The following is a 25,044-nucleotide window of genomic DNA, read 5'->3' as shown; positions in this document are numbered from 1 at the left end:
CATCCTTGGCATTTACCTTCTCACAGGCTCAATTCTTCATCCCAGTCTCATGGGCCAGCAGGAAAGTTGGGGTCTCTGCCAAGTCCTTTTCCCCAGCTTTACAAAACACTGCAAACGAACTCCACCCCTACAGTAAACACAGGTGTGCAATACAGAATCTAAACTCACCTTTCTGAAGCTTGCCCCCAGAGCTTCCCTTCCCAGGATGCCATCCCCACAAACATGGGCTTGGTGGAGCCCACCAGGAGTCCTGAGGATTGACTGATTCCCTTGGGTGGCTTTGGGACAGAGAAACAACTTTCCAGTGGTTGTAGTTTCGTGGTTGTCGTTGCTCATGGCAGGGGTGTGTTGGCCTGGAGTCCACCATCCTCCTGCTTTGGCCTCATCAGTGCTGGGATTATAGGTGTTTACTACCATCTCCAGCTTAACATTCAGTTTTCTTTTTAAAGGGCCCTGGGGTCCCCCTGGTGTAGTGGTTGTACATCAAAGCCTTCCAGTTCTGTGGGAGCTTTCAGTGTCCAAGTCCTGCAAACCCTGTTCTGTGGAGACAAATCTACCATCTGCCCTCCCTCCACAGGAACCAATGCAGCCCATAATAGGCCCACCAAGAGCTGAGGTGAACTCAGGAAGAGCGCTCGCTAGAATGTGTAAGACCCTGGAATTGATCCTTAGCGATATACATAACCATTGTGGTCATTATTAATCTTGTTTTGTCATCATGACACCATCATTGTTATCAACAATCACCACTGTCATAATAATCATCACTGTCACCATCATCACCATCACCATGGTCATAATATCACCATCATTGTCACCATTATCATCATCATCATCATCACCATCATCATCTTCATCATCATCCCACTAAGAAAAAAACAGACTGTTGCACTGACACACACCCCCATCCACTCCCAGAGGTTCTAGAATCACCCACAGGAGACTAGTGGTCCCCAGTCCAAGCCCCCAATCAGAGGGTCATAGGACACCAACAAGGGCGGCACGATATATTCCTGGACTAGGGGCCTCAGGAGGACCATGTTTTCTCCTTACTAACACCATGTGTTAGAATGAAGTGTCTATATATATCCATGAAGAACAAGCCCAAGTTTTGTTTGGTATTCCTGGGGTTTGAACCTTGGACTTAGTAGACAAGTGCTTTATCGCTTGAGCCACTACATCCCAGTCTAGATCTAAGCTCTTCTAAGCAGCGTGCACTGTTTGCCATCTCCAACCCCATCACCTTCAAATGTCCTCTTTCTGGGTATTCACCAGCTATTCAAAAAGTGGAGGTTAAATAATTGCTCCATGGCAGTTTATAAATCAGAGCCCAAGTGGAAGTGCTCAGAGCTTCCAGAAAAAAAATATTCAGGGCTGGGAAGGTGGCTCAGTGGTAGAGCAGTTGCCTTGCATGCCTGAGGCCCTGGGTTCGATTCCTCAGCACCACATAAGCAAAAAGAAAAAAGCCAGAAGTGGCGCTGTGGCTCAAGTGGTAGAGCGCTAGCCTTGAGTTGAAGAGCTTAGGGACAGCACCCAGGCCCAGAGTTCAGGCCCCACAACCGGACCCAAAAAAAAAAAAAAAAAAAGAAAGAAAGAAAAAAAGAAAAAATATTCATCTGGCAGACCACAGAACGGGCAGAACACCAAGGGCTTGAGTGCTCACCTGGTGCTCATGAGCCTTGGGCTCAATCCCAAAGAAGGAAAAAAACAAAGGCTACAAATCTGAACCATGACATTCCAATTAGGCTCTGGGTGGCTCTTCCTGCTTTCTGCTTCTTCTCTGCACATAGAGATTTGGAATATGTAGTATACACATTTCCAGCTCTCCAAAAAAGGAGGGGTTTGGAAAAAAAAAAAACCCTTGGACAAACAGTACAACAAGCACAGAAGGACAAACTAAACAAGGAATATAAAAAAAGTCTCCAGAATTAAATTCCTGCAGCCAGGAGAAAGAGCCACTTCCTCCAACTACCATATTCTTTTTAAAGATCTAACACCAAAGGCATCAGAAGGTTGCCTTGTGGGATGCCAGTGCTCACACACTTAAATCAGCTATGCACTCAGGAGGATGAGATCTGAGGATTGGGGTTTCAAGCCTGCCTAGGTAGGAGAATCCATGAGATGAGATTCTTATCTCCAATTAACCAGCAAAATGCTGGAAGTGTGGAGCCGTGGTTCAAGTGGTAGAGGGCTAACTCTGAGGAAAAAAGCTACACCACACACACACACACACACACACACACACACACACACACACACACACACACACACACACACACACACACGAGTCAGCACTCAGTCCTCCCAAGATACACTTGAGTGTTGCCAGACTCCAAGCCAAAGTCTGTGGACATCTCATATTTCCAGCATGGCTGCATTATCCACACATGATTATGGGGCTTTCCCAGCCCCATAACTAAGACATAAATAGCTCTATGGAGTTTTAAGATTAGTAGAATACCGCAGAAATTGGATACCTAATGTGGGGGGGGGGGGGAGAGAGAACAGAGAGGAACAGAGAAACAGAGGTATGAGGAGGGAGGGAAGGAAAGAAGGAAGGAAGGAAGGAAGGAAGGAAGGAAGGAAGGAAGGAAGGAAGGAAGGAAGGAAGGAAGGAAAAGGAAGGAAGAGAGGGAGGAAGAGAGGAAGGGAGGAAAGAAGGAAGGAAGGAAAGAAGGAAAGAAGGGAGGGAGGAAGGGAGGGAGGGAGGAAGGGAGAAAGAGAGGGAGTGAGGAAGGGAGGGAGAGGAGAAAGAGGGAAGGAGGGAGGGAGGAAAAGGAAGGAGGGAGGAAAAGGAAGGAGGAAAGGAAGGGTAAAAGGAAGGAAGAAGGAGGGAGGGGGGAAAGAGGAAGGGAGGAAGGAAGAAGTGGAGAGGGGAGGGAGAGAAGGGAAGAGAGAGGATAGGGAGGGGAGGGCAAGGAAGGGGAGGGAACCATATTGCAGGTTCTAGACGGAAGCTGGTGTGTGGAGGGGGAGGCTGCGGGGGAAGTGGGTCAGGTCTGTGTCTGTCTCCTGTCACCCCTCAGTGCCATGGCTGTCATCTGCACTGCCTTCTTCCTCTCCGGAGGATGGTAGTGGTGGCGGGGATCCATGTCTGGGATTACTAGAGGGCTGGAGGCCTGGTTTCTGGCCTGTGGACAACCCTGGAGTGGGGCCCATGTGGAAAAAGGACAGCCCATCCCTCCTCCCCCTCCCCCAGCCACTCCAGCTGGAGCCCATCCAACCCTGACAAGCACTCAAACCCCTTCTTCTGAATTCCCGCGGGTGGGGGTCCCCCCGAGGGAGGCGGGCACCCCTCAGATGCCTCTGAACACAGTTCCAAGTCAGGGCAAACTGCTGAGAGGGCTGGAAGGGGTCCAGGCAGCACCCTTCCCCCCAGGGGAGGCAGGGAGGCCCTGGGAAAGCAGAGACCTGTAATCCCATAATCCCCCTCTCCCAGCCCTGCCCAAACCAGACTTTCAGGACAGAATCCACACCATGGGTCCCTCCCCACCCCCCAGCTCTCAGGTACCTGACACCTGGGGTGTCACCTTCCCCCCCAGGTGGGCCCAGCCTTCCTTCCTTTGCCTCCCAGAGGAACAGAGCTGTGGTATTGGGGAGGGGAAGCCCCACCTCCATTCGCTCCCCCAGATCTTTGGCCTCAAGAGTCCTCTGCCAAAATCTGCATCTGACACTCTGTACTCTGACTTGGACACCAGTTGAGTAATGGAGCAAAACCGAGCTGGCGGAACACTCCCTGGGGCAGCCAAAGAACTTAATATGGACTGAAGCATGGCTTGGGGGAGGCTGGGGGCTTTTTTCTCCCCTTCCAATGACCCTGACTTTCTCCTTTGCTTTTCTTCAACCTCACTGCTCTGCAGTCACTCCTGGAAACATAAGAAAAAGACAGAAACAGACCCACAGAAAGAGAGACAGAGACAGAGACAGAGAGAGTATAAATAAGGGTTTATCAGGATGGGAGATAGACAAACAGAAGAAGAAAGCAAGCCAAAGACCCTAAGACACAGAGGAAGAGGGAGAGAAGCAACTAGAACCCATAGCTGAGACCTTCCCCAACAGAAACTAAGTGATATCCCACAGAAACTCAGAGACAAGCAAGCCCTAAGAGATAGAGGACCAAAGAATAGCTCTGAAGAATATAGAGCTATGGTTCAAGCTGTAGAGCACCAGCCTAGAGGAAAAATAAAGCTACAGGACACAGCGTAGGCCCTAAGTTCCATCCCAAGGACCAAGATAGATAGATAGATAGATAGATAGATAGATAGATAGATAGATAGATAGATAGATAGGAATATGTATGAATGTGTATGTATATATATGTATGTATATTTAAGTATATATACATATACTTAAATATGTATATAAGACTATAAAGAAGCAGGAGGGGCTGGGCATATGGTTTAGTGTACAGTGTTTGCCTAGCATGCATGAAGCCCTGGGTTCAATTCATCCATACCACAAAAACAGAAAAAGCTGGAAGTGGCGCTGTGGCTCAAGTGGTAGAGTGTTAGCCTTGAGCAAAAAGAAGCTCAGGGACAGTGCCCAGACCCTGAGTTCAGGTGCCAGGACTGGCAACAAACAAATAAAAGGAGGAAGAGGAGGAGAGGAAAAAGGAGAGGGCTATGGGAACTCAGCCCCCTAGACACAAGAAAATCCCAGGGAAGAAATCACCTTCCCCCAGGTCTCTGACCAGTAAGTTGCAGAATTGGCCTTAAACCCAGAGAAATAAAAAACTGAAGTATCCAAATATGCTGCATGAACTCAGTGCTGCTCCTGTCCAGGCTGGCTCTGTCCTGCAGTCACACCCAACAACCCCACAACCACCCCTCCCCTCCTAGAACCCAGCCTAGAGCAGAAGCCTTTGCCATGATCAGGGACAAACATCTAGCATTGACCTCAGCTGGGAGAGCACAGCTCAGTCTGCAGCCTACAAGGCCCCAGGTGAAGGAGGGTTCCTGGGCTGTGGTCCCCACCCCCAGGACTGCTGGCCCAGGGCATGGTGGGGAGGTGGGCGGGGACGGGGTAGGGCAAAGGAGGGGTGCAGATAAAAACAATCTGAGAAGGCACCACAGCCCAGATCACCCAGTTACCTCCCGCTGTGCACAGTAGGTAAGGGGAGGGGTGTGGAGGAGGAGGGATGACTCTGCAAAGCTAAGGCTGTGGGTTCCATATCTCCCTCTCCCCAAACCCTGCCAGCTTCTAGGGGAATCAAGATGTCTCTGGGTCTGTGTTCTGTCTCTGTGGCTCTTTTTTGTCTAAGTCAGTCTTTGCCTCTCTCCTTTCTCTCCCTACCCCCCACTTTCTCTTCTTTTCTCTTCCTGTCTTGCAGTGTCTATCTCTCTGGGTGTTGTTTTTTTCTGTTTTCTGTTTTTGTTGTTTTGGACACAAAGCCTGCTTCCTCCTGTGGTTGTAGTTGTTGATGTAAATAACTATACCTCGCTGTCTCCTCATCTCCATCTCTTCTGTCTTTCTCAGCTCTAGGTCTGATTATGCCTCTTTCTCTAGTCTATGTTAGCCTCTCTTTCTGAGAGTTTCTCTCTCTCTCTCTCTCTCTCTCTGAATCTGGTTCAATCCTCTGTTTTGATTTACCTAATCTCTGTGTTTGTGTACCTTTACATCTTGTTATGGAGTGGGTACATTTACAGATAGGAAAATATATAGATGGAGAGTGAGACAGAGAGACAGAGAGACAGAGAAACAGACAGACAGACAGACAGACAGACAGACAGACAGACAGACAGACAGATAGATAGATAGATAGATAGATAGATAGATAGATAGATAGATAGATAGATATCTAAGAACAGAGACATGTCTCCAGGTATCTGTCCGTGTCTCTCATCCATATCCCTGTCTCTCTGTATTTGGAACATCCCAGCCTCTATTTTTTGCCCCATACTCCTGCTCTTCACTCCCCTCCTCCCCTTCTCTTCTCTCCTCTGACTTCTCCCTATCTCTGCTTCTTTCTATCTCCCTGCCTTCTCCACCTGCCCCATTGCCAGGACCTGAGGAAGGAAGACTCCATAAGGAGAGAGGACTGATAGGTCCCTACTCTCATCTCCCTTTGCTTTCCAGACCCAGCAGCTGCCTGGGCATGGACGGTGTGGGCACCGCGGTGCTGTTCCTGCTGCTGGCCGGCATCTACTTGCTCCTGTCCTTTGGCTTTCGCAGCAAGGGCCGGCTGCCCCCGGGCCCCAGGCCTCTCCCCATTCTGGGGAACCTGCTGCAGCTCCGCTCCCAAGATTTGCTGACCTCACTCACCAAGGTGCAGTCATGGGGCCTTGGGGGAACAGGATGGAGTGGGGGAGGGGGAGGGGGAAGAGCCCCCTGTGACCTCCTCCTTCCATCCTCAGCTGAGCAAGGAATATGGCTCCATGTACACTGTGTACCTGGGGCCCAGGAGAGTCGTGGTACTCAGCGGGTACCAAACGGTGAAGGAGGCGCTAGTGGACCAGGGGGAGGAGTTCAGTGGCCGTGGAGATTACCCAGTGTTTTTTAACTTTACTAAGGGCAATGGTAAGCCTCCTCCTTTCTCCACCATTCCCTAAGCTTCTCCTCCTCACCCCCGTCACTCCAGAACCTTGAATGGCACCACCATCCCAATCCCCATCACTATGCAACTCTAGTTTTGTGCTTAAGACAGGTGCTCTGCCACATGAGCCAAGCTCCACTTCTAGCTTTTTTTGTGGTTCATTAGACATAAAAGTCTCGCAGACTTTCCTACCCAGACTAGCTTTGAACCATGATCCTCAGATCTCAGCCTCCTGAGTAGCTAGGATGACAGGTGGGAGCCACCAACATCCAGCAGTCATGGGGTCCTTAAAGAAATAGTCAGAATGTTCAGAAGTGGGGAAAGGAAAGCCCACGGCCCCGTGAAAACTCCAAGAAAACAACCTGGCTCAGCCTGGAGGGTCAGGGATGGTTCCCTGGAAAGAGACTCAGTCTCCCTTCCAGCAAACACCAGGAAAAGGGGGGGTGGTCAGGGGCTGAGTTGTCCACTGAGCTAAGCACTGCTCCTCTCCCCAGGCATCGCTTTCTCCAATGGAGAACGGTGGAAGGCCCTGAGAAGGTTCTCTGTCCAGATACTACGGAACTTTGGGATGGGAAAGAGAAGCATTGAGGAGCGGATCCTGGAGGAAAGCAGCTTCCTGTTGGAGTCCCTGCAGAATACACAAGGTGGGGGGGGGGAGGGTTCTTAGTGAATGCAGTCTGCACCCCTAACCCACACCCATCCTTCTCAGTAGGCACTGTGGTGAATGCAAGACTTCTGAAGGGGCCTTCCTTGACTCATTATGAGAATAGCGCCCCTAGAGGAGGGTCCACTTATGACCAAGATTTCAGGCATGAGTCACCAGCACCTTCTCTCCCATACTTATTATTTTCTTTTTTTTTTAACTTTCTTTTTTATTCTCTTCATTCTTTTTTTTTTTTTGTGGGGGGGGGGGATCGGTCATGGGGCTTGAACTCAGAGCCTGGTACTGTCCCTGAGCTCTTTTGCTCAAGGCTGGTGTTCTAGCACTTTGAGCCACAGTGCGGCTTTTGGCTTTTTCCGTAATTAATTGGAAATAAGAGTCTCATGACTTTCCTGCCCAGGCTCCCTCTGAACTGTGATACTCAGATTTCAGCCTCTTAAGTAACTAGGATTACAGGCATGAGCCACCAGCACCTGGCTCTCCCCATTCTTTATCACATCTGCAAAGTCACTTTTACTATGAGAAACAAGACGTGGGTTGTAGTGAAGGAGACATCAACGTTTTGGTGGGGGGAAAGGGAGCATTATTCTACAGTCTCCTAATCGGTCAGGTCTTATCAGGAGTTTCCACCCTTGAACACTGATGTCTTCTAACAGCCTCACAAAGAGGCAGGGCACTGCCATGGAGCCCATTTGACAAGAGAAAAGTTTCAGAGAAAGAGATTCATTCTGGCCCAGGTCACCTCAGGACTAAGGAGAGCCCAAGTCAACCTTCAAATTAAGTCCCTTTAACTGCAGACTGGGCTGGGACTAGTGGGTCTTGGTGGCTCTGTTGAGATGGGTTCCTCTGCTCTTGTTGGGTGTGGTCTGTTTGGCTGTTGGAGGTTTTGAGGATTGTGTTCCTGTGTGTGGGTAAGTGTGTGCACTGTGAGATTGCTGCTGTGTTCTGTGAATTCTGATCATCTGGAATGGGCTGTGTGGTCTCAGGCACAGCCTGTTTTGTTGGTATCGTCTTGTTGAGATTTGCAGAATGTCGTGGTTTTCAGATGCCCAGCCTGTTGCCAGATATTTTCTGGGTCTGGTATACGGCTTCTATGCTGGGTGGCCCTGTGGGTGCTGCAAGATGTGGACTGGGTCAGTGGTTGCATGCCAGCGTGGCAATTCCAGCTGAGGTTGCATGGGTTTGCGGGCCTTGGGTGGCGCGGGGTGTCTTCCCAAATCCGCGCCTCACACCTTCTCCCGCCTTCTCCACGCTTCAGGTGAGCCCTTCGACCCCGTGTTCGTGCTGAGCCGCTCCGTGTCCAACATCATCTGTTCTGTGATCTTCGGCCACCGTTTCGATTACAGCGACGAGCGTTTGCTGGCCATTATCCGCTTCATCAATGACAACTTCCAGATCATGAGCAGCCCCTGGGGCGAGGTCAGTCAGCAGAGTGAGAGATGGGAGAGAGCTGGGCTGGGGCTGGGGTAGGAGGGGGTGTGGTTCCCGGTATTTAAACACAAATTGGAAATAGCCAGCAGAGAAGGGACTACCAAAGAACAGGTCTGGCCACGCCCCCATGGGCCTTGCCCTTGGAGAAGGGACTTCCCCTAGCCCAGGCACCCCACCCCTATGCTTATCTAACTGCTCCAATATGGCCATGCCCACTAGAGAAGGACCAGCCCTGACTCAATCTGGACACCCTGTTTTGTGTGACCACGCCCCCTTTGGCCACGCCCCTCTGGAGAAAGGCCCTGCGTGGACCCAGTAGGGACACCCAGTTCTTATTTAGCCACACCCCTCTGCAGAAGAAACCTTAACTGACCCAGTCTACCAACTACCCAGCTCTACCACCCACATCCCTAAAGTGGCTTAAAGCTCTTCATTTACCCGATGTCCTCTTCCCCTAACTTCATCCATTCCCCCCAAAATACCATCCTAACGCTGTTGGTTAACTCATGCCTGTAATCTTAGTACTCAGCAGGTTAACATCTGGGAAATCCAGTTCAAAGCCAGCCTAGACCAAAAAAGTCTATGAGACTTGTATTTCTCATTAACCAACCAAATAGCCAAAAAGAAGTGTGTTGAAGTTGTAGAGAGCTAACTTTGAGCGCAGAAGTTCAGGGACAGTGGCCAGGCCCTGAGTTCAAGATCCAGGGGAGGCAGCAGGCACAAGAAAGAAAAGAAAACTCTGCCTGCTCCTCCAAGCCCTTCCAACTCTTCCCACTCCCCAGCTATACAACATCTTCCCGGGTCTTCTGGACTGGCTGCCTGTGGGATCGCACCAACGAATGTTCCAGAACTTCAGAGGTATGAAAGATCTGATCGCTCGCAGCGTCCGAGAACACCAGGCTACCCTAGACCCCGACAATCCCCGGGACTTCATCGATTGTTTCCTCACCAAGATGGCACAGGTAATCCTCAGCTTGGAGATCACACCTGTAGTCTAGCCTAAAACCAACTCTCTTGCTACCCTGGCCTCAAACCTAAAGGAATCCCAGATTAAGCAAGGGCTGGGGTACTTGGCACTGCTGAGAGCGCCAATTAACAGCTCATTAAGACCTTGCCACTGCCCAGTTCATCCTGGAGCCTGAGGCTGAGATTTTCCCCATCTGGCCTTTGCGCCTCCCCAAACCACCCCCCCCACACCCATCTTCCTGGAAAGGGAACCAGGGAATGAGCCAACCTGGCACCCAGCAGCATTGGCGGCACCGGTTTGGGAATGGGATCCCCTGGCCCTGGCCTGTACCGTCATGTGTCAACCTCTGCAGGAGAAGAAGGACCCGCTCACCCACTTCCAAATGGACACCCTGCTGATGACCACACATAACCTCCTTTTCGGTGGCACCGAGACAGTGGGCACCACGCTGCGCCATGCCTTCCTCATACTAATGAAATACCCCAAAATTCAAGGTGCTGCCCCCCTGCCAGCTGGCCCTGAGTCCTATCCACATAACACTAACGCCTGAGGTGGCCCAGCCAAACCCTTAGGGGTCTACACCTGCTACCAAGGGTCCTACCCGCGCTGCAGGGGTCCCACCTATGACCACTTTTCTAGGTCCTCCCCAAGCCCTGCCCAAAGCCACGCCCCCAATCCTTGCCCAGAACACGCCCCTAACCACGCCCACATGTCCCATGTAAAGCCACACCCCTAACCACGCCCCTGACCACCCCTCCAACCATATCTCCCAATTGATGCCTGTGGCCACATACCCAATCCATCTCTCCAGCCGGGCCCCTAACTACGCCTCCCAAGTCCCCACCTTGGAGCAAGTCCAAGACACAACCCCCCCCCCCATTGTCTTACCTCATTCACAAAGCCCTGTCTGCAACTCCCAACTCCTGAGGTCCAGCCTCTGGGTAGATCCCCAAGTTTCTTTCCTGCCCCACCCAATACACACACATGCGTGCACCATCCAACCAACCACTGTACCCATCAGTCAACCAGCCCAGGAAGCCCCGCCCAGAATCCCAGGTGCACCGGAAGTCCCACCCACAAAGCATGACCCTGGCTCCCGGGCTCCCCCCTGCTTTTTGCACTCACTCGAATTTGCATACACACACACACATGCACACTGCAGCAGTAGCCCCTCTCGTGCGCCTTGCACACGCCTGGTGCCCAGCCCCTCCCCGCCTTCCCTCCTCTGCCTCCAGCCCGCGTGCAGGAAGAGATCGACGCCGTGGTGGGCCGCTCGCGACAGCCCACGCTGGAGGACCGCGTGGCCATGCCCTACACCGACGCCGTGATCCACGAGGTGCAGCGCTTCGCTGACGTCATCCCCATGAACCTGCCGCACCGCGTCATCAAGGACACGGCCTTCCGCGGCTTCCTGATACCCAAGGTGTGCTAGGCACCTGGCCCACGACTTCCCGCGCTTACAGCTGGCCGTGGGCTCCTAGGACATGGCCACCAGTGCCCTAAGGCCTTAGCAAGGAAGCATCAAAAGCCCTAGCATCGCACCTCTGATCCTTAAATCTACAACTGCAGCCTCTTCCCAGGACCCCATCCAGAGTGCACTGGGGCCTGTCCTTAATCACACATCCCTTTCCTGTCATAAGACTTCCATCTTGGGGCTCATCTTTCCAATACCCAGGGTTTGCAATTTAATCTTAGGACCCCCTGTGGCCCAAAACCTTATCTTCAGAATTCTCCCCTGTCCAGGAATCAAACAGGAAAGGTGGGGGGAACCCCCATTCCTTCCTCAGACACCAATACACACACCAGTATCACTGGGAACTCCAGATAAAGATGGAGTCCAGTGTCCTACCCTCACCCCCTTTCAAAGTCCCCAGGAATTCCAGGTCTGTAAAGTGGAAATGTCAGCTTGCACAACACTAACCCCTCCACATCCACACAGGGCACCGACATCATCACCCTCCTTAACACCGTGCACTACGACCCCAGCCAGTTCAAGACACCCCAGGAGTTCAATCCTGAGCATTTCCTAGATGCCAATCAGGCCTTCAAGAAGAGTCCAGCCTTCATGCCCTTCTCAGCTGGTAAGCCCATGAGTCAGTCTCCAAACCTTAGGGTTTTTGTTGTTTGTTGTTAACCAGCTTTTTGCTGGTTAACTCAGGAGGCTGAGTCTGAGGATCGAGGTTCAAAGCAAGCCAGAGGAGGAAAGTCCATGAGACTGTTATCTCCAATTAATCACCAGAAAACCAGAAGTGGGGCTGTGGCTCAAGTGATAGAGCACTTGCCTTGAGCTGAAGAGCTGAGGGGAAGTGCCCAGGCCCAGAATTCAAGCCCTACAACTGACAAAAGAGAGAGGGGAGAGGGAAGGAGGGAGGGAAAAAGAGAGAGAGAGAGAGAGAGTGCTTTATGGACCTTCCTGCTCTGGCTGGCTTTGAAACAGGATCCTCAGATCTCAGCCTCTTGAGTAGCTAAGATTACAGGCAGAGCCACCAGCACCTGTCACAGCCCTAGTGCTAACTTCACTCCATAAACTCTTGCTTCTCCATCTCACCCCATGCTTATCCGTGAATGCATAGATAGTCACTCTCCCAACTCTAAAGTAACTTAAAAGCTCTGTCACTACAAGGCACAGTTGAAGTACTGCCAGCTTTGGTGCTTTGTTTTGGCTCATTCCTGCTTTTAGGGGAGAAATCCCTATTTACTCTGTAGCAAGGAGAAAAATAATAAATGACCATATTCAGTAGTGTGTGCCAGACCCTACCTGAGAGGGATTACCAGGAAAGAGGGTGAGAGCTGAGCTCACACCCAGAGGGTTTGCACCCCATTTCTGTCCTGCTTGTGTGGCCTTGGATTTCTTACTTCCCTTCTTGGAGCCTCAACTGCCACACCCATAAAAAGGCAGATAATAAGTCAGGCCCTGGTTGCTCACACTTGTAATCCTAGCTCTTTAGGAGGCTGAGATCTGGAGGATCATAGTTTAAAGCCAGCTGTAATTAACGAGCAAATAAGCTCGAAGAAGAGCTGTGGATCAAATAGTAGAGAGCCAGCCTTGTGGGAAAATGGCAACTGACTACTTCATGGAGCTGAGTTCAAGCCCTAGTCCCAGCACACACACACATACACACACACACACAGAGGCCAGAAATTGTGCCTTTTCCAAGAACACAAAAGTTAGCTCTGACACTATCAATATTTAAACCTGGAACAGCTGTGTTTGAATTTGCACTTGCTCCATTTTCTCCAAGCATCTTTCTACTTCAGGATTTTCTCTGGGAGTTTTAGGGGGAGAGGTGCAGTCCCTCACCCCTCTTAATTCCCCTTAACTCCTCCTGGCCCTCCCCTCTCCACCCCTGCAGGACGCAGGCTGTGCCTGGGGGAGCCTTTGGCCAAAATGGAACTCTTCCTCTACTTCACTGCCATCCTGCAGCGCTTCACCTTGCAGCCGCTGGGGGCGCCCGAGGACATCGACCTGACCCCGCTCAGCTCTGGGCTGGGCAATGTACCCAGGCCTTTCAAGTTGCGGGTGCTCCCGCGCTGACACCCCCACACCTGGAAGCCTGGCCTGTGAGCTTGGTGTGGGGTGTCTATCTAGGGAATATTCTGCCCTCCTCCAGCGTCACGTTCCCTTTGCCTGTCATCCTACATCCATCCTGTACCTTTATTCACTGTGGGTTCAGAGAGAAATACTTGGGGATGGAAATGTATCTCCTGTGCCCTGGACCTGCACAATGTGTTCTGTGACTTGCCCTTTCCTGGAATTTCCAATCCAATTATCTTTCTAATAGATCTGAGTTAAATGACACTGGTATTACCTATCCATGGTCAGAATGGCCATCATTAAGAAAATAAACAATTGGTCACTGGTAGCTCACCCTTATAATCCTAGATACTTTGGAGGCTGAGATCTGAAGATCCAGGTTCAAAGCCAGGCTTGTTTGGAAGTCTAAGAGACTCTTTGTTGCCAGTGAACCACCAAAAAAGCCAAGGGTGGGGGTGAGGTTCAAGTGGTAGAGCACCAGCCTTGACTGAAAAAGGTCAGGAACAGTACCTAGGCCCTGAATTCAAGCCCCAAGACTGGTATACACACACACACACACACACACACACACACACACACACACACCCTAGTAGCAACAGAGGTACCAGAAACCTAAGCCACCAGTGCCTGTCTAGCAGTAGATATTGTCACATGAAATAAGAAGTACAAGAAAGAGGAAAGTGTGTGTGTGTGTGAGAGAGAGACAGAGACAGAGACAGAGCAAGAGAGAGGGAAGAAGAGAGAGGGAGAGAGAGGGAGAGAAAGAAAGAAAAGAAGGAAGAAAGAAAGAAAGAAAGAAAGAGAGAAAGAAAGAAAAGAAGGAAGAAAGAAAGAAAGAAAGAAAGAAAGAAAGAAAGAAAGAAAGAAAGAAAGAAAGAAAGAAAGAAAGAAAGAGAAAGAAAGTCTAATAATGTTGTTTGTGGTATGGAGATCAAGAAAACTTCTAGAGAGGAGCCTTTACTCCTAGCTACTCAGGGGGCTGAGATCTGAGGGTTGTGGTCTGAAGCCAGTCCAAGCAGACAAATATGAAAGACTTATCTCCAGTAAACCAATAAAAAGCTAGAAGTAGAGGTGTGGCTCAATTGGCAGAGTGCCAACCATGAGCAAAACAAAAATAAATAAATCAATCTAAGCCAAAGCACAAGGTCTTGATCTTAAGTTCTGCTACTGATATTTAAATATAAAAATTTAAAAAGGCAAAAGGGGACTTGGGTGGGGATGTGATTTCAACTTCTGATATAATTCTGCAACCCACACAATGAACTTTGTGTGTAATTAACACCCTGTGGCAATAGAAAGGAGGAGACACCTACGGCAGTGGACAAAAGCTTCCTCGTTCAGTGATTTAGAGGAAGAATCTGGAGACAGGGCTTGCCTTGGGTTTTCCACAATCCTTCAGTGCATCACTTCCACTGCTACTGTGACAATCATTCTTGTCACCTTGCAGGAGAGGAAAAAAATTATTGTCAGAGGCGCTGCTGACAGCTTCGGGCCTGAGCCCCACCACCCTGGCTCTTTCCAGAGCTTTCCAGTTCTACAGGCAATCTGTCTTCCGGGCAGTAACCGAATCTCTCCAGTCCTGTGTGTGTATGTCATAATATGACAGAGTAAACAACTCCCAAATACTTCCAGATTTTCAGTGGGGTTCAGGCTCTGGTACTGGCTGCTTTCACTGCCTGGTGGGACAAGGAGACAGGAGAGGAGACATTAGTGTCACTTGGCACAAAGTCATAGCACGGTCTGCCATCCCTGAACGCTGGAGCTAACAGGGAGAGTCAGGCTGACTTTCTCCAAAGGGGTGCGGCCATGCATGCGCTTCAGGCGAGCCCTTCCACTCAGTGTTCATGCTCAGCTACTCCGCAGCCAACATCATCTGTTCTGTGATCTTCGGCCACCGTTTCGATGACGGCGACGAGTTTGCTGGCCATTATCCGCTTCATCAAGGACAACTTCCAGATCATGAGCAGCCCCTGGAGCGAGGTCAGTCAGCAGAGTGAGTTGGGCGAAGGCTGCGCTGGGGCGGTGGAGGGGTAGGAGGGTGGGAGTGGGGACGATGGCTCCCAGGATTTAAACACTACTAGAAATAGCCCACGGAGAATAACCATCATTGAGCCTTTGAGCCACGCCCCCATCTGACCACGCCCTTCGAAGATGAGATGTGTATTGGTCCGGCCTGGCCACGCCCACACATGGCCACACCCCTTTGAGGGTGGTCAGCCCTGACAAGACACGCCTCTAACCCTACCTAGGACACCCCAGTCCCGCCTCTGAGCAAGTCCAAAACACAATTCCCCCCTCCATTATCTTGCTCTACCCACAAAGCCCTGTCCGCCTTCCCCACCTTCCTAAGCCCAGCCTCGGGATGGATCCAGCCTCACCCCGGGCCCTCACACACGCGCACTGTCCACCATCAGCCAACCAGCCAGGTCCTGGAGGCCCCGCCCAGAATCCCAGCAGCAGCCGGAAGTCCCACCCCCAGAGCCCCACCCAGTCCCTCCCCGCCTTCCCTCCTCTGCCTCCAGCCCGCGTGCAGGAAGAGATCCACGCCTGCCACAGCCCACGCTGGAGGACCGCGCGGCCACGCCCTACGCCGACGCCGTGATCCACGAGGGGCGGCGCTTCGCTAACGTCATCCCCATGAACCTGCCGCACCGCGTCATCAAGGACGCGGCCTTCTGCGGCTTCCTGATACCCAAGGTGTGCTAGACACCTGGCCCACGACTTCCCGCGCTTATAGCTGGCCGTGGGCTCCCTAGGACATGGCCACCAGTGCCCTAAGGCTTTAGCAAGGAAGCATCAAAAGCCCTAGCATCGCACCTCTGAGATCCTTAAATCTACAACTTCAGCCTCTTTCCAGGACCCCATCTCACATCAGAGTGCACTAGGGCCTGTCTTTAATCACACAACCCTTTCCTGTCCTAGACCTCCTTCTTGGGGCTCATCTTTCCAATCCACAGGGTTTGGGACTTGATCCTAGTGGCCCCAAACCCTATCCTCAGAATTCTCCCCTTCCCAGGAATCGAACAGCTGCTTACACAAGGAAAGGTGGGGGAAACCCCCATTCCTTCCTCAGCCACCACCACCCGCACCAGCATCACTGGGAACCCCAGATGAAGATGGAGTCCAGTGTCCTACCCTTACCCCCTTTACAACTCCCCAGGAATTCCAGGTCTGAAAAGTGGAAATGTCAGCTTGCACAACACTAACCCCTCCACATCCACACAGGGCACCGACATCATCACCCCCCTTAACACCGTACACTACGACCCCAGCCAGTTCAAGACACCCAAGGAGTTCAATCCTGAGCATTTCCTAGATGCCAATCAGGCCTTCAAGAAGAGTCCAGCCTTCATGCCCTTCTCAGCTGGTGAGCCCATGAGTCAGGCTTCAAAGCCTTAGGGGTGTTGTTGTTGTTGTTGTTTATATGTGTGCCAGTAAGTGGAGATTAAACTCAAAGCCTTGTGTTCTCACATGGTTTTCCCCCTAAAGCTGGCATTCTACAACTTGAGCCACAGCTCCACTTTCAGCTTTTTGCTGGTTAGTTGGAGATAAGAGTTTCATGGACTTTCCTTCTCTGGCTGGCTTTGACACACAGTCCTCAGATCTCATCCTCCAGAGTAGCTACAGCTCAGACATAGTTCTAATTTCACTCCATAATCTCCCTTGCCTCTTCATCCCACTCCACACTTATCTTTGAATGCAGATAGTCATCTCACAACTCTAAAGTAAATTAAAATCTCTGCCATTAGGTGGCCCCCTTGAAGTACTGCTAGCTTTTGTGCTTTATTTGAGCTCAATCACTATAGCATGGAGAAAAATCGTAAATGACAATATTGACTAGTATGTGCCAGTGGCTGTTTGAGAGGGATTACCAGGGAAGTGGCTAAGAGCTGGGCTCACAGCTGGTGGCCCAGAAGGTTTGCACCCCACCCCTGTGTTGCTTCCCTTCTCTGAACCTCAACTCCCACCCCCATAAAAATGAAGATAATAAGTCAGGCCCTGGTGGCTCATGCTTGTAATCCTAGCTACTTAGGAAGCTAAGATCTGAAGTTTCACAGTTTGAAACCAGCTAGGGCAGGAAAATCCATCAGCCTCTTAGCTGTAATTAACCAGCAAAGCAAGCTAAAGGAGAGATGTGGTTCAAGTACTAGAGAGCCATCCTTGCTCAGAAAAGGCAACTGATCACTCCCAGGAGCTGAGTTCAAGCCCTAGTCACACACACACACACACACACACACACACACACACACACACACGTATGCATGCACACACATACACAAAATGCCCAGAACACACACACACACACACACGTATGCATGCACACACATACACAAAATGCCCAGAAATTATGACTTGTCCAAGAGTAGAAAAATTAGCTCTGACTGTCAAAATTTGAACCTGGGACAGTTGTGTCTGAATTTTCTCCAAGTATCTTCCTATCCCAGGATTTTCCCTCTGAGAGTTTGAGAGGCAAAGTGTAGTCTCTCACCTCTTTAACTTACCTTATTAACTCTTCTGGCCCTTCCCTCCCCACCCCTGCAGGATACAGGCTGTACCTGGGGGAGTCTCTTGCTAGAATGCAACTCTTCCTCTACTTCACTGCCATCCTGCAGCGTTTCACCTTGCAGCCGCTGGGGGCGCCCGAGGACATTGACCTGACACAGCTCAGTTCTGGGCTGGGCAATGTACCCAGGCCTTTAAGTTATGGGTGCTCCCGCGCTGACACCCCCACACCTGGAAGTCTGGCCTGTGAGCTTGGTAGTGAGTGTCTATGTAGGGAATAGTCTATCTTTCTCCTCCACCGTCACTTTCCCTTTGCCTGTCATCCTACATCCATTCCATATCTTTATGCACTGGGAGTTCAGAGAGAAATATTGGGGATGGAAACAGAACTCTGTGCCGTAGACCTGCAGGATGTGTTCTGTGAATTGCCCTTTCCTGGAATTGCTGTACCATTCCCCCCAAAATTATCTTTTCTTTGCCCTTTTTTGTTTGTTTGTTTTTGTTGGTTGTGGGGCTTGAGCTTAGAGTCTGGGCACTGTCTCTGAGCACTTGCTCAAGGCTAGTGCTCTACCACTTGAGCCACAGCACCACTTCCAGATTTTGAATGGCTAATTGGATATTAGAGTCTAATGGGGACTTTTTTCCCAAGGCTGGCTTTGAAACACAATCCTGGGCTGGGAAGGTGGCTCAGTGGTAGAATGCTTGCCTTGCATGCATGAGGCCCTGGGTTCAGTTCCTCAGTACCACATAAGCAGAAAAAGCTGGAAGTGGCACTGTGGCTCAAGTGGTAGAAAGTGGTAGAATGCTAGCCTTGAGCTGAAAAGCTGAGGGACAGCACCCAGGCCCAGAGTTCAGGCCCCATGACCAACAAGACATCATCATCATCACCACCACCATCATCATCATCATCATAACAATAAAATAAAATAAACACAGTCCTTAGATCTCAGGCTCCTGAGTAGCTAGGATAACAGACCTGAGCCACCAGCACCCAGCTACGTTATCTTGATAATGATTCTAACCTGTCTTGGCTGAATTAAATGACACTGCATTGCCTAGCAATTGTGTCAGAATGGCTGTCATTAAGAAAACAAACTCTACACTGGTGGCCCCCACACCTGTTATTCTAGCTACTCAGGAGGCTGAGATCTGAGGATTCTTGGTTCAGGTTCAAAGCCAGGCTGGTTCAGAAAGCTGTAAAACTCTTATCTCCAATGAACGACCAAAAAAGCCAGAAGTAGAGTGTGGCTCAAGTGGTAGAGCACCATTCGTGAGTGAAAAAGGTCAAGGACAGCACCCAAGCACCGAGTTCAAGCCCAAAGTCTGATACACACACACACACACACACACACACACACACACACACACACACACACACACACACACACACACACACACACACACTAGTAGCCCTGTGCCACCAGTGCCTGGCTTGCAATAGATATTGTCACATGAAATAAGTACAAGAAAGGGGGAAAAGAGAGAGAGAGAGAGAGAGAGAGAGAGAGAGAGAGAGAGAGAGAGAGAGAGAGAGAGAGAGAGAGAGAGAGAGGTGTAATAATGTTACTGTGGTATACAGATCAAGAAAACTTCTAGAGAGGAGCCTATACTCAAGCTCCTCAGGGGGCTGAGATCTGAGGATCATGGTTTGAAGCCAGTCCAAGCAGACAAATCTGAAAGACTCTTAACATCTTTTTTTAATCTTTATTTATTTTTCTGTGTTTATGTGGTACCAAGGAATCGAACCCAGAGCTTCATGTATGCTAGGCAAGCACCCTATCACTAAGCCACATTCCTTGCCCCAAAATCTGAAAGACTTATCTCCAATGTATTAGCAAAAAAAGCTAAAAGTAGAGGTGCAGCCCAAATGGCAGAGTGCCAGCCATGAATAAAACAAAAATAAATAACTCTAAACCAAAGCAAAGGTCCTGAATTCAAGTCTTCGTACTGACATTGAAAAGTGAAAGGAAAGCAGCAGAGCTCTCTGGTCTACCCCACCAAGGAGCCGCCAACTCCAGCATGGGCCATCTCCCGGCAACGGGGGACTGTGGGAATCAGAACCCTGTTTGAGTCTGGGGAGGGGGGCATCCACCACCTCTGACCCCCACGCATACACACACATCAGCACCTTGTTGTTTCCCAAGATGGTGGGAGCTAGTCCTGGGGTGGACTCTGTTCCCAATTCCCACTGGGCTTCTGTGCGGTCAGCCAGGCTGGCCAGCCAGGCTGGGTACCCAGCACCTGTGAAGCTATCCCCAATGTGGCACTGGGCATCTGGAGCCCCATATGGGCAACTCTGGGGAAGTGGGGGTCTTCCTGCTTTTCCCTATCCCCAGCCAGTGGCGAGGACTCCCATGAGTTCCCAGAGACCCCACACACACACCACATGGGTCAGCTGCATCTCCATAGTGGTTTCTTCACCCTTCATGATGCCTGAAATGTTCTTCATTGCTAAGCTGGTGTCTCTTCCCACATCCAAACTTCCTTGGGCCCTCCCTTGTGGAAATGCACCCCCCCTTGCTTTACACCAAGCCTTTTTGCCCACAGACCTGCCCACTTCCTCTCAAAATGTCCTCCCAGGAGAAGGAGAAGCAAGCAGTTTCCAGAAACCCAAAAAGGTGAGTCAGGGGCTGGGAAGGTGGCTCAGTGGTAGAGCGCTTGCCTTGCATGCATGAGGCCCTGGGTTCAATTCCTCAGCACCACATAAGCAAAATGAAAAAAGCCGGAAGTGGCGCTGTGGCTCAAGCGATAGAGCGCTAGCCTTGAGCTGAAGAGCTGAGGGACAGCGCCCAGGCCCAGAGTTCAGGCCCCACGACCGTACCAAAAAAAAAAAAAAAAAGGTGAGTCAGGACCCTACTGGAGGTATGGCGGAGGACTATGGCCCCTCCCTCAGTACCTCAGGTCTTCCTCCCCCAAGAAGCATTCTCAGAGGGAATGGATGCACAGACAGGCTGGGGAGAACCAAGGCCAGGCCCAACATGGACATTGCATCTTGGAGCCCAACATATGTAGGGAAGAACCATCCACCCATTTGCCTCCACCCTCTGGAGAAGTCTAGACTGGTCCCACCTCCTACCATTAGAGGACAGGTTGGGTATGGTAAGATCTCTGCATTAGGCAGCTGCCTAAGCTTTTGCCTTGGTATTCCCCATCAATTTCATACTTTCCTCACTCTGCAGTCAGATGAATGTCACCCTTAATCTGTGCCCCACAACCCGGACCAAGGTTGGGACTTCAAAGGAGGTAAGGAGATCCTGTGGCAGGACCTAGGGACAGATGCCCCAAGCCAAAGGTCTAAGCGCAGATAGGCAGTAGATGCTTATGGCAAGTGGGAGGAAGAGGATCTATGCACCCAGAAGAGGGGCTGTTCTCTGTCCAGGTGTCCCCAAAAGGCCACTAAAAGCCCAAAGATTTGTGCATCACCAACTGATCATTGTAAATAAAGTGCATCTGCTTAAAAAAAAAGTAAAACAAAAAAATCAAGAGATTTGTTTTGTTTTATTTTGGGTCCAGTAGTGGGCCTGAACTCTGAGCCTGGGCGATGCCACTCAGCTCTTCAGCTCAAGGCTAGTGCTCTACCACTTGAGCCACAGCGCCACTTCCAGCTTTTTTTTTTTTTTTTACTTATGGGTGCTGAGGAATGGAACCCAGGGCCTCAAGCATGCAAGGCAAGCGCTTTACCACGAAGCCACCTTCCCAGCCCAAAACAAGAGATTTGAATGAGCATATAATTTCAACTCCTGAGATAATACTGCAACCCACACAATTAAGTTGGTGTGTAATTTCTACCCTGTGGCAATAGAAACAAGACTTCTACAGGAGTGGAAGGAAGCTTCTTGGTTCACTTATTTAGAGGGAGAACTTGAAGATAGAGCCCTAGCTCCACTTCCTCTTTTCTGATGGTTCACTGAGGATAAGAGTCTCATGGATTTTCTGCTCAGGCTGGCTTTGAACCATGAGCCTCAGACCTCAGCCTCCTGAGTAACTAGAATGTCAGGCATGAACATCCAACACATGGCTTCAGACTACAAATTTGGAGATAGAGTTTGCCTTGGTCTTTCTACAATCTTTCAATGAATCACTTCTACTACTATTGGTACCATCGTTATTGTCATCTTGCAGGAGAGAAAAAATTACTGTCAGAGGCTCTGACTGACAGCTTCAGGTCTGAGCTCCACGGGCCTGGCTCTCTCCAGAACCTTCTAGTTCAATAGGCAGACCAGTGTAGTTAGTGCAAAGTAACTGAATCTTTCAAGCCCAGTGTGTGTCGTGATATGGCAGAGTAAGCAACTCCCAAATACTTCCATATTTTTAATGGGGGTTTGGGTTCTGGTACTGGCTGCTTTCACTGCCTGGTGGGACAAGGAGACAGGAGAGGAGCCATTAGTGTCATGTGTCACATTTCATAACAAACAAGGCCATATCATGGTCTACCATCTCCAAACACTGGAGCAGATGGTGGACCTTTGACTTTCACAGTGTTCAACTCAGGGCATAAAAAAACATGAATCTTTGTTAGCTGCCCGGAATGGAAAGAGAGATGGGAGGGAGGGAGGGAGCTAGGGAGGGAGGGAGGGAGCGAGGGAGGGAGGGAAAGAAAGAAAGAAAGAAAGAAAGAAAGAAAGAAAGAAAGAAAGAAAGAAAGAAAGAAAGAAAGAAAGAAAGAAAGAAAGAAAAAGGGAGGGGGAGAGAGGGAGGAAGAAAGAGAAGGAAAGCTAGGAAGGAAGGAAGGAAGGAGGGAAGGAAGGAAGGAAGGAAGGAGGGAAGGAGGGAAGGAAGGAGGGAGGGAGGGAGGGAAGGGGAGAGCACAAAAGGGAGAAAAAGAAAAGGAGAGCTAGGGAAGAAGAAAGGGAAGGAAGGAAGGAAAAAAGGGAGGGAGGGATGGAGAGAGGGAGGAAAATGGAGAGGGAAGGAGGACAAGAGAAAGGAAGGGGAGGGTAAAAGGAGAGGGAAGGTGGAGAGGGAGGGAGGAAGAGAGAGAGAACACTGTGAGGAGACTGACATATGGTTCAGGAAGAAAAGAATTTATTGTGGTGAGAGCAAACTGCAAGTCTGCATGAGATAGAGGCATGTGGAGAGAAAAGAGAAGAGGGAGGAGACTGTGGGTGAGTAAAATTATATGAGGAAAGACGGGAGGCGGGACCACCGCAGATACAGAAGTGATCTCAGAGCCAGGGGAACCTCTCATTGTCCGAAGGAGGCATGACCAGCTTGTTCAGGAAGTGACCTCAAAGCCGGGTGCCGGTGGCTCATGCCTATAATCCTAGCTACTCAGGAGGCTGAAATCTGAGGATCGTAGTTCAAAGCCAGCCCAGGCAGGAAAGTCCATGAAACTCTTATCTCCAATAAACCACCAGAAAACTGGAAGTGGCGCTATAGTTCAAGAGGTAGAGCGCTAGCCTTGAGCTGAAGAGCTGAGGGACAGCAACCAGGCCCAGAGTTCAAGCCCCACGACCGACAAAAAAAAAAAAAAAAAAAAAGAAGTGACCTCAGCAGATGAGGAGGTGTCCTCAGAATCTGGGGTCTATTGCTGACTCACAGTCAGGTGGTTTAAAGCAGGTGATTACTGGTTTCAGGTGATTTCTGGTAAGGCCTTGCACTATCTTTCACAAGGAAGAAGGGGGAGGGGCTGTTCTCATAGGCAGACCTAACATTCTAGCCTTTCCATAGTTAGAAAGGGGTACCAACTCTCCCTACTTCCTGCTAGCAAGGGGTGGAGATGTCCAGTCCTGGAGAAGGAAGCAGTAATCATTCCTAGATGGTGGACACATGTATGGGTCTTTGGATGAAATCTGAATCTTATGAGGCACAGGCTGAGCAATAAGAAAACAAATACAAGAGGTCACACAAATAGAAGGAAGGGCATCCATTCATTCGGGGTAGAAAAGAAAAAATTGTATGACACGTCTAGTTCCTATCTCCTGTGTTCCAGGCAGTCCTGGAGTTGGCAGAAAATGTCCCTAGCTACTTCTGAATAACATCTGGCCACTGAGTAGGGAGAGCACAGTCAGAAGCTGGGGATGGATTGGAGTTAAGAGCCCAGGGGGAGGCCTTAGGAGATGTCTGAATTACAAAGATGGGAGACCCAGGAGGATCCACAGGCAAACTGTCCCGAGTCTAAGATTCACTATAAGTTCCTGTCCATTTAGAAGAAAGACAGGTATGAACATTAGATAGGCATGCTTATTAAGTATTTCCTTTTGATCTCCCAGCTCTGGTTAATTTTGTAAGGGCAAGCACAAAATGACTCCATTTAAAATGTGACACCATCCCGTTTTACTCCTCTCCATGGTCCCTTGTTGCCAGGAGTAGCGTGGGGTGGGGGGCAGGTACTCGTGGTTGGAATGGCTTGTCCCAGTTGGCATCTCTTTTGTTAGTCACAGGACTTGAACTCAGGGCCTGGGCACTGTCTTTGAGCTTTTGCTCAAGGTTAGTACTCTACCACTTTGAGTCACAGGGCCACTTCAGCATTCTGCTGATTAATTAGAGTTAAGAGTCTCGCAGGGATTTTTCTGCTCAAGCTGGCCTCAAACTGCAATCCTCATGGGCTGGGAAGTTGGCTCAGTTGTAGAGCACATGCCTTGCTTGCATGAGGTCCTGGGTTAGATTCTTCAGCACCACATAAGCAAAAAGAAAAAAGCTGAAAATGGCACTGTGGCTCAAGTGGTAGAGCACTAGCCTTGAGCTGAAGAGCTGAGGGACAGCGCCCAGGCCCAGAGTTCAGGCCCCACAACCAGACACCCCCCCCAAAAAAAAAGCCAGCCTAGGGAAGGAAAGTCCATGTGACTCTTATCTCCAATCAACTACCAAAAAGCTGGAAATGGAGCTGTGGCTCTATTGGTACAGCATTAGATTTGATGAAAAATCTCAGGGACAACACCCAGACCCTGAGTTCAAGCCCCAGTACCAGCACATAGACCAAAAAAAGAACATATGTTGAAGCTCCTTTGAACAGGAATATTCATATGAATCAATGTTCTTTGGGGGACATGTAGGTACTTGTGGATGAGGCTTAATGAACAGAGAGAGGGAGTGAAGGAGGGCAGAACGTGCTCATACAATGGAGTCTAGCTTGTGGATCCAGGGTAAAGCTGGGTAGGGATTTTTGGTGGAAGGAGAAAGGTGAGTCTGGAGATTGAGTTCTAAGCAGAAAAACCAGCTTTCATTCAATGCCTGAGTGCATGGCTGAGTGCAACAAGACCATGCAGCTCCAAGCCTTTGACAGCAGCCAAGTCCCAGGCAGCTTTACGCAAATTGCTGAGGGGTTTGCACTGTTCATTCTTTGTTTTATTCTATCTATCTATCTATCTATCTATCTATCTATCTATCTATCTATCTATCTATCTATCTATCTATCTATCTATCTACCTATCTACCTATCTATCTATCTATCTATCTATCTATGAGGCTTGAAC

At 50.0% G+C, this 25,044-nt stretch overlaps 2 protein-coding genes and 1 pseudogene across 2 annotated transcripts; 2 read left to right on the top strand and 1 right to left on the bottom strand.

Moving 5' to 3' along the window:
* Nucleotides 1-25,044, bottom strand: part of LOC138811195 (cytochrome P450 2G1-like) — a 117,694-nt pseudogene that overhangs the window by 70,988 nt on the left and 21,662 nt on the right.
* Nucleotides 6,080-13,390, top strand: LOC138811194 (cytochrome P450 2F2-like). Its single transcript, XM_069998868.1, has 9 exons — nt 6,080-6,265; nt 6,354-6,516; nt 7,027-7,176; nt 8,452-8,612; nt 9,407-9,586; nt 9,944-10,085; nt 10,827-11,014; nt 11,531-11,672; nt 12,945-13,390. Exons 1-9 carry the CDS (start codon nt 6,095-6,097, stop codon nt 13,124-13,126), a joined length of 1,479 nt encoding a protein of 492 aa, XP_069854969.1. The 5' UTR covers nt 6,080-6,094; the 3' UTR covers nt 13,127-13,390.
* LOC138811196 (cytochrome P450 2F1-like) lies at nt 13,552-17,088 on the top strand. Its single transcript, XM_069998869.1, has 3 exons — nt 13,552-15,106; nt 15,649-15,823; nt 16,352-17,088. Exons 2-3 carry the CDS (start codon nt 15,764-15,766, stop codon nt 16,523-16,525), a joined length of 234 nt encoding a protein of 77 aa, XP_069854970.1. The 5' UTR covers nt 13,552-15,106; nt 15,649-15,763; the 3' UTR covers nt 16,526-17,088.

The sequence above is a fragment of the Dipodomys merriami genome, unplaced genomic scaffold (genome assembly GCF_024711535.1).
Source record: "Dipodomys merriami isolate MVZ:Mamm:240054 unplaced genomic scaffold, mDipMer1.0.p SCAF_52, whole genome shotgun sequence".
NCBI classification, from domain to species: domain Eukaryota; kingdom Metazoa; phylum Chordata; class Mammalia; order Rodentia; family Heteromyidae; genus Dipodomys; species Dipodomys merriami.
This window is presented reverse-complemented; position numbering and strand designations above follow the sequence as displayed.

What these genes read in the sequence shown, in the direction of transcription:
- LOC138811194 (XM_069998868.1), top strand. Translation starts at nt 6,095, where the DNA reads ATGGACGGTGTGGGCACCGCGGTGCTGTTCCTGCTGCTGGCCGGCATC. An exon ending in TGCTGACCTCACTCACCAAG is followed by an intron (nt 6,266 to 6,353) that starts GTGCAGTCATGG and finishes TTCCATCCTCAG; the next exon opens with CTGAGCAAGGAATATGGCTC. An exon ending in CTTCATGCCCTTCTCAGCTG is followed by an intron (nt 11,673 to 12,944) that starts GTAAGCCCATGA and finishes CCACCCCTGCAG; the next exon opens with GACGCAGGCTGTGCCTGGGG.
- LOC138811196 (XM_069998869.1), top strand. Translation starts at nt 15,764, where the DNA reads ATGAACCTGCCGCACCGCGTCATCAAGGACGCGGCCTTCTGCGGCTTC. An exon ending in GCGGCTTCCTGATACCCAAG is followed by an intron (nt 15,824 to 16,351) that starts GTGTGCTAGACA and finishes ACATCCACACAG; the next exon opens with GGCACCGACATCATCACCCC.